General features: G+C 43.5%; 1 protein-coding gene across 5 annotated transcripts in view; it reads right to left on the reverse strand.

Moving 5' to 3' along the window:
- col22a1 (collagen, type XXII, alpha 1) overlaps positions 1-13,098 on the reverse strand; it is a 173,101-nt gene that overhangs the window by 46,545 nt on the left and 113,458 nt on the right. For all 5 annotated transcript variants that reach the window (XM_031903861.1, XM_031903862.1, XM_031903859.1 and 2 more), the window contains 11 exons: positions 12,072-12,125; positions 11,168-11,221; positions 8,633-8,686; positions 8,479-8,532; positions 7,814-7,858; positions 7,265-7,327; positions 6,286-6,339; positions 5,988-6,029; positions 4,878-4,910; positions 3,080-3,133; positions 2,760-2,813 (listed from right to left, as the gene is read on the reverse strand). In XM_031903861.1, coding sequence (XP_031759721.1) covers positions 2,760-2,813; positions 3,080-3,133; positions 4,878-4,910; positions 5,988-6,029; positions 6,286-6,339; positions 7,265-7,327; positions 7,814-7,858; positions 8,479-8,532; positions 8,633-8,686; positions 11,168-11,221; positions 12,072-12,125 — 561 coding nt within the window. The remainder of the gene's footprint in view (positions 1-2,759; positions 2,814-3,079; positions 3,134-4,877; positions 4,911-5,987; positions 6,030-6,285; positions 6,340-7,264; positions 7,328-7,813; positions 7,859-8,478; positions 8,533-8,632; positions 8,687-11,167; positions 11,222-12,071; positions 12,126-13,098) is intronic.

Raw genomic sequence — 13,098 nt, forward strand, 5'->3', positions numbered from 1 at the left:
CCCAACAGGGACTGTGAACTGGCCCCCTGCTTAAAAAGTTTGAGGACCCCTGTTATATAGGCTCACAGGCAGACTTGGCGCCCCCTGCTGGCTGACCTTCACATTGCTTAAACTATTAACATTAAGGAAATAAAAGTATATATTTCATCCTCTTACAGACTTATATATTATTATAAATTGCCTCTGTTCCTGCTGAATTGTGCTACATCCGGGGAATGACTGTGTGGCATAATCTTATGTTGTCTCTTTAGGGGCTGTTCCTGCTGAATTGTGCTACATCCAGGGAATGACTGTGTGGCATAATCTTATGTTGTCTCTTTAGGGGCTGTTCCTGCTGAATTGTGCTACATCCGGGGAATGACTGTGTGGCATAATCTTATGTTGTCTCTTTAGGGGCTGTTCCTGCTGAATTGTGCTACACCCGGGGAATGACTGTGTGGCATAATCTTATGTTGTCTCTTTAGGGGCTGTTCCTGCTGAATTGTGCTACATCCGGGGAATGACTGTGTGGCATAATCTTATGTTGTCTCTTTAGGGGCTGTTCCTGCTGAATTGTGCTACATCCGGGGAATGACTGTGTGGCATAATTTTATGTTGTCTCTTTAGGGGCTGTTCCTGCTGAATTGTGCTACGCCCGGGGAATGACTGTGTGGCATAATCTTATGTTGTCTCTTTAGGGGCTGTTCCTGCTGAATTGTGCTACGCCCGGGGAATGACTGTGTGGCATAATCTTATGTTGTCTCTTTAGGGGCTGTTCCTGCTGAATTGTGCTACATCCGGGGAATGACTGTGTGGCATAATCTTATGTTGTCTCTTTAGGGGCTGTTCCTGCTGAATTGTGCTACACCCGGGGAATGACTGTGTGGCATAATCTTATGTTGTCTCTTTAGGGGCTGTTCCTGCTGAATTGTGCTACACCCGGGGAATGACTGTGTGGCATAACCTTATGTTGTCTCTTTAGGGGCTGTTCCTGCTGAATTGTGCTACGCCCGGGGAATGACTGTGTGGCATAATCTTATGTTGTCTTAAGGGGCTGTTCCTGCTGAATTGTGCTACGCCCGGGGAATGACTGTGTGGCATAATCTTATGTTGTCTTAACGGGCTGTTCCTGCTGAAGTCTGTTTTTTCCAAATACTGGAAAATGGGGTTAAATTTAATAGAATCCTAAACTCATTCATATTACCCCTTCGTATACCCCTGACTACAGTCCTATTATCATCAAGAAGTAGGTGATTAAATCAAAGGCTGAAATAGATTTTCTGCAAATGTCAAAATGTGCCAAAAAGGGGGGGGGGAACAAACTGACACTTTATCACGCAGTTTCCAGCGGCGACGTTGTGTGAAGTGAAAATTAAACAGCGTTTGGACTATTAAAAGATTCATCAGAATTAAGGAGCCGCAGAGACACCCTCCATCTACCATAGGCAAAGCCTGATTAATGCCACTAATTAAACTTCCCTGAAAAAAATTCCATTTGTATTATGGGCCGACGTCGGCATCAATAACGGATTCCTCATAAATACACATCATTCATCTGTATTCTACATATATTCAAGGAGATATATACTCTGATGTGATGCATCTGGCACGTGCAATGCATACAGCATCATACGTTACAATAGGCCAAATACCCATATATATATGTTGTATATATTCAGTTTCCTATCGCTGTCCTGTCCTCACCTAGTGCTAGGGGTTGTGCCTAGGGCAGGGCATGACGTAATAGGGGATGGAGCGCACCGTCATGGGGGTGGGGCTATGACACAGCGATCGGCGATTGGACAATTGCCCCGTCAGTCTTAGAGAATCCCGCCCGGTTTTCCAAATTGGGAAAACCGGGCAGGTAGTTTTGACCTGGACAGCCCTACCAAAACCGAACAAGTGGAAACCCTACCTAGTGCCAGGGGTAGATGTGCTGGAAGCCTGAATCATAAGGCCCCACTATCAAGCTGCGTGACCAATCACCTTAGTGAAGTCGGGGTGCAGGGACCCTGATAGCAGGTTAAAGGTAGCGGATAGAAGCTGCAGTCATAGCGACCTCATAGAAGTTGGGAGTCAGACAGGCCAGCCTAGTAAGGACAGTATTGGGCTCCACTGAGGAGTAGCAGTGGGCAGGTAATCCCCCCTGCCTAAGTGCCTACACTTAGGCGGGGGAGTTACCTGCCCATTGCTACTCCTCGGTGGAGCCAAATACTGTCCTTACAATACAGGCTGGAAAGGGGCTCAGGTCTGTATGGTGAGACTTCTCCTTCTCAATATCTATGGTTAATGGTATATGAGTGCTGTATTGTTACCCCCACACTCAATTATTGCCTCTCCATTTCCTGAGCTCATTTTGCTATTGATGTGTTTAAGAAACCTAGTTAAGGACCATCTGCACCTAATTCCTTCTATATGAGGTTTATGTTGGGAGTTACAGGTCCCCTAACACTTTGTGAGGGCCCGGCTGGGAGAGAGAGGGAGCCAATGAGTCAGAGGGTTTGGCAAAATAGATGAAATTATCATCATCAGTTCAACTCGAAATGCAGGAGTCAGATTTGCTCAGGTCCTAACGCATAGCAACCAAACTCTGCTGAGCTTTAGCAGGCCTAGTGCCTCTTCAATAATAAAAGGGGTTGCTATGGGTTACAGGACTCTGGCAGCCATCTGTTTTGGGGCATAGTTATGATATAGTGAACTGTATGGGGATTCTGGTTTTGAGGTTGCTCCTCAGAAGGAGTTGGGGATAGACACGGGGCAAGATAACATTATGCACGTACCTTTGGCCCTATTGGCCCCACTGGGCCTTCTTTGCCAGCTTCTCCTTTCAGACCCTAAAACAATTAAAAAAAAAAAAAAAACTCATTATGGCAATCAAGTTAAAAGTCCTTATATTTATTATTAGGTTCATTAGCCAAATGGACATAATCAATGTTATTGGTCAACCCATGCAGATGCCCATACTGGGCACCATCCAACCATTCGGCCTGTCTGCTCCAACCCAAAACATCATCATTCAGCCCACCTTCCGGTTTCCAGGCATCTCCATGAACAGTGCAAAACATTTACAAATGGTGATATTTAAAAAATATTCCCTTACGTGTTCTCCGGGATCTCCTTGTTCTCCCTTTTCACCCTTCTCCCCTGGGGGTCCCTAAAATGGAAACAAAAATCTTAAAAAGAACCCACATAGCACAATAAAATATGTATATCTGATCAGCCAAATAAACATATTATATATATATATATAGGCACACACACATGCACACATCCAAGATACAACTCTATCAAAGCATCTTTAATTGGTATTTATGTTGTGGGCGCCCTCTTGTGGTTAAAATGAAAATTAAAGATTTTAATAAAATATAACTTGTAAAAGGGACATTGAGCCACAGTACAAGTTCTATATCTAGAAGCTGCTGCCATGGTGCGGTATATATGTATTATAAACACAGTACATGAATTTTACCCAGCAATGTTACCCGCTGGCAGGCTTTACAAGGAAACATGAGCGAATGAGTGAATCATATATTGTGTTTAAGTGGATATTATAAGCACATATTCATTTGCTCCCTTTTGTAAACTTTATACAATGTTTCATATAGTTTAATGTTCATTGCACATTTTCGGGCACTGGTTTATCACAGATGGCCAGTAGAGGTCACTCTTTGTGGGAAGAGTGCTAGTCAGATATCACAGATGGCCAGTATAGGTCACTCTTTGTGGGAAGAGTACTAGTCAGCTATCACAGATGGCCAGTAGAGGTCACTCTTTGTGGGAAGAGTACTAGTCAGCTATCACAGATGGCCAGTAGAGGTCACTCTTTGTAGGAAGAGAACTAGTCAGCTATCACAGATGGTCAGTAGAGGTCACTCTTTGTGTGAAGAGTATTAGTCAGCTATCACAGATGGCCAGTAGAGGTCACTCTTTGTGGGCAGAATGCTAGTCAGATATCACAGATGGCCAGTAGGGGTCACTCTTTGTGGGAAGAGTACTAGTCAGATATCACAGATGGCCAGTAGAGGTCACTCTTTGTGGGCAGAATGCTAGTCAGATATCACAGATGGCCAGTAGAGGTCACTCTTTGTGTAAAGAGAACTAGTCAGCTATCACAGATGGTCAGTAGAGGTCACTCTTTGTGGAAGGAGTACTAGTCAGCTATCAGAGATGGCCAGTAGAGGTCACTCTTTGTGGAAGGAGTACTAGTCAGCTATCACAGATGGCCAGTAGAGGTCACTCTTTGTGTAAAGAGTACTAGTCAGCTATCACAGATGGCCAGTAGAGGTCACTCTTTGTGGAAGGAGTACTAGTCAGCTATCAGAGATGGCCAGTAGAGGTCACTCTTTGGGAGAAGAGAACTAGTCAGCTATCACAGATGCCCAGTAGAGGTCAGTCTTTGTGGAAGGAGTACTAGTCAGCTATCACAGATGGCCAGTAGAGGTCACTCTTTGTGGAAGGAGTACTAGTCAGCTATCACAGATGGCCAGTAGAGGTCACTCTTTGGGAGAAGAGTACTAGTCAGCTATCAGAGATGGCCAGTAGAGGTCACTCTTTGGGAGAAGAGTACTAGTCAGCTATCAGAGATGGCCAGCAGAGGTCACTCTTTGGGAGAAGAGTACTAGTCAGCTATCACAGATGGCCAGAAGAGATCACTGTTCATGGAAAGAGTGGGCCATAGCAATTACAACATTTCAAAATAGCATACGTACTGGACAAGATGGCAAATAGGTAAGTAGGCAAGATGGCAGCAGTAGGACAAGCTGCCCAACCTAAAGCCATTGCTGTTGATGTTGTCACAAGACTGGATCTGCTGTTTCCTCAATATTTTCCAACCTGGTGCCACATGCTTGTCTCTAGCAATAACACATGTGATGGTACCTGCCATTAAGGTTACTTACTGGAAGTCCAGGCTCGCCCGTTACAGGATCTACCTGAAATGATATTAAATCATTTACTTATATACACATCGTACAAATCTCTGATTCAATGCTTGATCCTGCTTGAGTTGCTGGCCCTAATGTTGGGCATTTAATAATATGCCCCTTTCTGATCTGCACAACTGCAATGATCTGCCACGTGCAGTGGCCACGGGAGCCTTGTGTGTCTCAGATGTCACACTATTGGAATATATTTATTGGGGCCATAATTGCTGATCTATAGAGGCCTATGACAAGCAACACGGCAGCACCCGTAGATATGTAGGAGGGTTGCCCTGGTAGGAGGTGCTGCATAATATAAATCCACATATTGTTGAAGAGATCAAAATTGGTAGATAGATCCAATTTATATATTAAATTTCTCTTCAGAACATGGAGCAAGGATGGAATTCCTTAGTGTTTAATGGAGAACAGTGCAACTTATAAAGAGACAGTCAATCAAGAACTTGGACAGAACTCAAGAATGTGTGAGATATTTGATGTTCTTTGACTTTTATGTTGACATTGTTATGCCGAGTTATAGGCCACATCTCAGCTAAGGGCCTATAGAAGCCTTCTATTTCTCTCTTCTGAGATTGGTCATAGTCACTGGGCTCCTATACTCTAATCTTGAGGTGTCCCTGGCAATTTATTCATGTTTTTGAGAACCTGTGTTCTAAATTCTGAATTTTTGGTGGCCCTGTCTTTCAATATTCCCATTTTGACTCTTCCTGCTGGTGCTGAGCTTTGGTCAGTTCACTAGACTTTGCCTGTTTATTGCATTCCTTGACCTTCTGCCTCTTTGTAAGAAGCCAGCCTCTAATATCTAGTCTAGAAACTGGACTTATCTGTCTGATACAAGGCTTGCTCTTTGGTCGGTTCCACCATGAACTTCCATAACTCATCATATGATCAGTCTAGAGAGTTCTGGGTAAAGTAGAGGTGAATGAATTGCCTCTGTAGAGCGCCATACTTCCATTCACCCTTGCATATCAAACCCCAGAATATTTTGTTTTCTGTCTACAGCACCAGTGGGCTCCACTTTGTGGTTGAACGTTAGGTTATTTAATACATATATGTATATGACAGTACCGTATGCGCTGTGCCAGGCAAACCAGGGGGTCCAACTGCACCCTGACAAAGTAAAGATAAAACTCTCAGTCAAGGTAGCAAGCATAACATAAATCAATAATACAAAAACAGTGGTATTTTTCCCTTTAACTCTTCAGTACATGTATAATGGGCAAACACCAGTCCCTGAATTACACATGGGGCCACAGGGATCTTACCTTTTCCTTTGGCAAAGTAAAATCACAACATATTTACTCACAATAAATAATATTAGAGTTACCTTTTCTTATATATATATCACAAGGACTCACTATTTTACCTGATCTCCTTTTTCCCCCTTAAATCCAGCTTGTCCAGCGTTTCCCTTTTCTCCCTGGACATGAAATAAGAACATAATAAGTCATTTCATAATATCATTATTACACTAAGTGGCACAAACACATGTCTAATTGGCAAGCTTCATATTCTGGTCTGCCAAACGCAAAGTTCTAATTGGTTGTTGTGTTGGCCAAGTTCCCAAACTACTGAGCTGGACACCTTAGGGGGGCCTAAAGCAGAGGATCCTCAGCCCAACCAGAGGGCTAGTTATGATGAGTTCTAGGCTAGATAACTGCAACTAGGGTCTAATTAAGGCTGAAGAGTAGGTACGACTGGTATAACAATGATTTATACATCTAAGGGGAGATTGTGTTGGTTTATAAAATGTGTTTTTAGCCCAAAAATGTCTGGAGAGTATAAATAAACCAGTCCTTTATAGCTGAGAATTGTGTAAATATGGCTGATAAAATCTATTACTATTACTAATATTGTCCCAAATGAATGTTCTATAGATGTGTCCTCCATACTCTCGCTCTGGGTGGAGTCATGTAGTCCGAGGAGAGTGCTACAAATGAGGGTCTCCCCATATCTAGGGGGCTAAGTGGTTTCAGGTTATAAACCTACCACCTCAGCAGTCTTGATGCCCTAGCAGACAAATGGAAGTGCCCTACCCCTCAGACATGGCAAATCTTTGCCAATACTATTAAGTGCCAGTGGCTGTGACTCAAGGGACTGCCAATATCCATAGTTACGCCCGACCTGCTGTGTCTGGTACCCACCTAGGCCTATAACCTATCACTTTGCAGTCTTTGTAGAAGCTCCATCATGCACAGAATTGTGGGTAAAAAACTATAACCATCTCAATTCTCATCTGTATGTTGAATAATGAGTAGAATTTAAAGTGAAAGATCACGGTTCTGCCACTGAAATATAAAATGAGACATTTTACCTTATTACTTTTTGGTTTAAATCAAGCCTACCTGATCCCCTTTGTCGCCTCTCTGTCCATCAGCTCCAGGGAGTCCTGGTGGGCCTGCTTCTCCCTGGGACAAAAAGACTCACATTTAAGATGGCACATCCTCGTAAGTTACCCCAAGTGATAAAATCCAAAACACATGCTTTCCATAAACTGCAATTAAAATGGAAGATTGTGTGTCCTTTGGTGCCACTGGGGTCTGAAGAACATTGGAACAGATATAAGAGTAGATATATTTACTGCCATTATGCACATTAAGGACAGATCTCTGCCCCACGTCTGTCAGTGGGGATGGGACATGTTCATGATGGTCATGGGCTTTGGGTGGCAGTTGGGTAGATGGCGGCATTGCCAAAATGTGATGATTGGGAGTTGAGATGAAAGTTTGGTCAGTGGTCTATATTATCTGGCAAGAGCTATTCTGTATAATCCTATTGTGTTTCACATCCCAAGGGATTGGGCAACCAGGTCTTTGAAGGTCCTAATAGCAATGGGTCTTTCCCCATTGGGGCAGGTACTAATGTTGATTTGTTTTGAGAAGAATAATGATTACATTTTCACCAGCAGGTCCAGGCCGGCCTTGCCCTCCGCTTTCTCCCTGTGAAAATAAAAAGAAAATATGGGAGTTGAAGAAGGGACTAGCTACATAGGTGCAGATGGTAAACCAGAACTGGTCCTGGCACAACGGCTGAAATGTAGGGAACTGAGATGAGTAAATAGCACCTACATCCAGAATAAGTAACGTATTTGGCTGCTTGAGGATGGGGCACCAGTAGTCATGCCCATATAATGTCATTTCTGGTGTTGCAACTATATGTACTATATGATTCAGGTTGCACCTCCTATTAAGCTGTACGTTAAAGTATCACAGTGCAATTTATTATAGAATTTGGGCTTGCAAAGAGCTTCAGCATCCAGGATTCCCCTCAGCAACCAAGGACACCAAATACCAACATGCCCCAAAGGTGCCTCAATGGATTCTTGTGACCTTGTAGGAAACCAATGAACAGTTTTGACTAAATATATTAAGAGCCCCAAACCCATCTCGCCCTCACCTGTATTTATACCATGGGCAGGGGAGGAGCAATGGGCACGGTCATAAGGGGTGATTGGTCAAGGGGTAATGACTATACTATGGGCAGGACCACAAATACCCCCAGATGTGGTTCCCTACAGGCTTTCCTCTCTGCTCAAACACCTCAATGTGAAAGTCATTACCTTGGGGCCCATTTTGCCTGGAAACCCGTCCAAACCTCTCTCTCCATGTTCTCCCTGTTGGCAGACAAAATGTCCCATGTGAATAAATCAAATATTATTACAGTTATTTTGCAATTCTAACGGCTTCACAGTGGTACAAAAAGAGAAATGTTACCTTGGGACCAATAGGTCCGGGGACTCCATCCACCCCATGTTTTCCAGGTAACCCCTAAGGGTAAATACGAGTACATGTTAAATCATGATTCATAGCAATGCTACAGGGTAAGAATATTTAGATTTGTTCCAATCATCTGCAACAACCAATCAGGAAATAGCTTTCATTAACTGTCAACAAAACTGTCAACATTAAATGTCAACAAAAATGTGTGGATGAACAAGGGCCAAATGACCCTTGCCTCACTGCCCCTCGGCTAATAACCCATAGTTCACATATTTGTTAGACTTCATTGGGGCCCATTTATCAACACTGGACAAATTAGCTTGTGGGCAATAACCCATAGCAACCAGTCAGTGATTGGCTTTTGTTCAGCCAGTTGCTGGTAGAACAATGAATGCCACAGTTAGATTGGTTGCCATGGGTTACTGCCCATGGACACATTTACCCAGTGTTGATAAATAAGGCCCATTCTTGTTTATTTCTTACACTTTAAAGCTGTGACTTTGGCTTCACCCTTGCTTTACTTTGCTTCTTTGCAGCCATTTTATAACTTTTTCCCAGTGTGCTGTGCGGTGCTGAAAGGGTACCGTTAACACATTTATTTTCTCAACCTGTTTAATTATCTCTACTGTCTTGTCCCAGAGAACAGCCCCCAGCAAGTGTTCTGTAGCTGATGCACTCTCCTCTCATGGGAGCCATCTAGTGGAGCAGCATGATATGACAGCTAACACGTCTATGCTATTTTATCAATACCAGTTATTACGAGAACAAAACATTTGGGATATGTAAACTTGAATAAACACTGCCAGTTCCAGTTGCAGGAACAAAGAACATGGAGCTAGGTTTAAAGAGATCAGCTGGGATTCTTATTGGAGGATTCTTTGGCATTTTAATTGTGTTGTTGGCCCCTGAGAGCTGGGAACAGGTTTTGTTGAGCCACATTGCTTTAAGTGTGTAGCTCCCAGAATGCTTCTGCCTAGCTTCTGCAAGTTCTGACTAAAGTGTTTTTGAGCAGCAAAAAGTCCCTTCTTATTACATTACATTACATGAGCATGTATAAAAATAAAATACAAACTAGCAATGTTCACCTCATGTAGGGGAACACCAATGTCAAATGTCTTCATCTTGCCCAACAGTCACAACATTGTCCTGCTGTCTCCTCTTGCCCTACTGTCTCCATCTTGCCCTACTGTCTCCATCTTGCCCTACTGTCTCCATCTTGCCCTACTGTCTCCATCTTGTCCTACTGTCTCCATCTTGCCCTACTGTCTCCATCTTGTCCTACTGTCTCCATCTTGCCCTACTGTCTCCATCTTGTCCTACTGTCTCCATCTTGCCCTACTGTCTCCATCTTGCCCTACTGTCTCCATCTTGCCCTACTGTCTCCATCTTGTCCTACTGTCTCCATCTTGCCCTACTGTCTCCATCTTGTCCTACTGTCTCCATCTTGCCCTACTGTCTCCATCTTGCCCTACTCTCACCATCTTGCCCTACTGTCTCCATCTTGCCCTACTGTCTCCATCTTGCCCTACTCTCACCATCTTGTCCTACTGTCTCCATCTTGCCCTACTGTCTCCATCTTGCCCTACTCTCACCATCTTGCCCTACTGTCTCTATCTTGCCCTACTGTCTCCTCTTGCCCTACTGTCTCCATCTTGCCCTACTGTCTCCATCTTGCCTTACTCTCACCATCTTGTCCTACTGTCTCCATCTTGCCCTACTGTCTCCATCTTGCCCTACTGTCTCCATCTTGCCCTACTCTCACCATCTTGTCCTACTGTCTCCTCTTGCCCTACTGTCACAACACTGTCCTGCTGTCTGCATCCTATCATACTGTCATTATCTTCATCATCTTGCCCTACTCTTTCCTTTTGCCCTACTGTCAGCATCTTGTGCTACTGTCTTCTCTTGCCCTACTGTCTCCATCTTGCCCTACTGTCTCCATCTTGCCCTACTGTCTTCTCTTGCCCTACTGTCACCATTTTCTCTTAATGTGTCCATCCTACTATTACCATCTTGTTCCACTGTCTACTTTGACTGTCACCATCTTGCCCTACTGTCTCTAATAGCCTGTCATCCAATTTATCCAGCTGTCTCCATACTGTTACCATCTTATCTCACTGTCTCTATCTTGCACTATCCTTACCATTTTTCCTATTGTCTCCAATTGGCCTACTGTCAACATCTTTCTCTACACTTGCCATCTTTCCCTGCTGTATCTATATTGCCTAACTGCCACCATTCTCTCTTACTGTCTCTATCTTGCCCTACTCTGTCCAATGTTTCCTACTGTTTTGCTATAGCTGTTATCCTAGACTTTATCTTTGCTCTGCGAGACCCTGATATATGGGGGCCCAATCAGGTGCCCCTATTTGATGCCAAACAACATGTTTTGTTCTTTGGAAATTAAATTACTTTTTTTTAAGCAAAACGATAGGCCAGGCTGGAGGAATATTGTCTACTGAATATTGTCTAATTATTACCCGCCACATTGCAACCGATCCATTATTCCATGTTATACGCAGTACTTACCGTCAGCCCAATTTTCCCTGGTTTCCCTGGAAATCCGATTTCTCCGGGCAGTCCCTAGAAGCGGAAGCAGAATTAGCCTGAGAATGTTATTGCACCGGTCTCTTTTGCTCCAATTACTGTTATGGTTGACTTGAATAAAACATGGGGCCACTCCTGGTCTCTCTTACTTCAAAGGTCTCCGTGCACCTTGGGAAATCAGAGCCCCATCTCCCTGCAGCGTGAATGTATTTGCCGGCCTCTATACACCCACAGTTACATGTGGCCTCCCAGGAAACCTTCACTGCCCACTCGTGTGATGTATAATCAACTGTATATATCAGAGGAGCCGGTGGGGGGACACCTATCAGTCTCATGTTTCCCAGAGAGAAGGTCCAGTTTTCTCTTGTGGTTACTAAACCTCACTATAAGGTGCAATATTTCCCCTTCTCCTGACCCACAGCACGTGGATATATTGCCACTGTGCAAGGACACTTTCTCTATCTAGCATTCTTTATCTGATATTTAATTATCTTTAATTTACATGATTCTCCCCTAATTCTCTCCAGCACATCCATAGCCCCCAGACAGTCTCTCTCTCTCTCGGCTGTTAGACAAGGGAGGGAGCAGCCCCTGCTCATAAATGTCTTTGCTTCATTTGGAATAACATATTGGAAGGTACAGTCACAATGTGCTACTGATGTTCAGATAATGAGGGTTCATCATGCTTTGCTTCCAAGACACATCCATGGTTATATAGAGGGAACGTGGCCAAATAATCATTATTCCCAATGAGACTTGTCATTTGGGGAGTATTTCTCCAAAAGGAGATGCAATTATTTTCTCCTGGATGTGCAATATGAAAAGGTCACTTGTTCTATAGATATATATACATTTTCTATAATGAAATACAGTATATATTCCATACCTGAGGACCAGGAAGTCCTGGGGGTCCAGCAACACCAGCAGGTCCAGGGGGGCCCTGAAATGAAATGTCAGTAAATAATCTCGTTTTTTTCTATATTTAATATGCGTCTAAACGGCTAAAAATCCAAATTCGCCAGGTAAAACTTGCCGACTGAGTTCATGTAGAAGTCCATGGCAGACTGAACTTTTTTTATCTCGAAACTTTTGTCTCAGATTTTTTTAGTAAATGTTGGACATTCAAGGAAATGAGTTTAGTCGAGTTTGAAAATTTTAAAAAATGAGAAATTATAGATTTTTAGTCAAAGTGGGGCCCTTAGTGTAACATTTTAGTAGCCTTGAAAGTTTGGGGATATTAGGGAGGCCATTGTTTCCTTCAGCTCTGCTTTTCCTATGCTCTCACAATGGTGCACACAGAGCAGAATCTTTTTGTAAAATATTTAACTTCTTAGGGTAATTGTTTCCAGCAAACTCAGATACACAACCTTGTCCATTTCTATAAGTGAAAGTAGGCAGTTTGCTAGTTCATCGTGGCACAAAGCACCAACCCAAGGGGGAAACAGTTGATGACTAGTGATGAGCGAATTTTTTTGCCTGGCATAGATTCGCAGCAAATTTCCACATTTCGGCATTGGCAAATTGTTTTGTGAAACTTCAGAGAAAATTCGGCGCCGAAAAATTTGTTGCGTGTCAAAAAAAGTCGCAATCGCATCAAAATAGCCGTGGGCGCTAATAAAAGATGCGGGCGACAAAAAAATCTTCTGAGAAACCGGTTTTGCAAATTTTTCGCCGTTTCCCGAATTTTGCTGTCGTTTCGCAAATCGGGACAGATTCGCTCATCGCTATTGATGACAAGGTGTCTTATCCTAGAGGGACGATTTTAGCTGCCGATATCGGTCCCTTAGGCCGATTCGGCCCATGTATGGACACTACGGACAGGCCTGCCCGACCATCATCTGGCCTGAAATCGCCCAGATCTCGATAGGGCAGGTTTAGTCAGATCGTTAATGCGGCCCCTGAACTGACAGACC

The sequence above is a fragment of the Xenopus tropicalis genome, chromosome 6 (genome assembly GCF_000004195.4).
Source record: "Xenopus tropicalis strain Nigerian chromosome 6, UCB_Xtro_10.0, whole genome shotgun sequence".
Lineage (NCBI taxonomy): Eukaryota > Metazoa > Chordata > Amphibia > Anura > Pipidae > Xenopus > Xenopus tropicalis.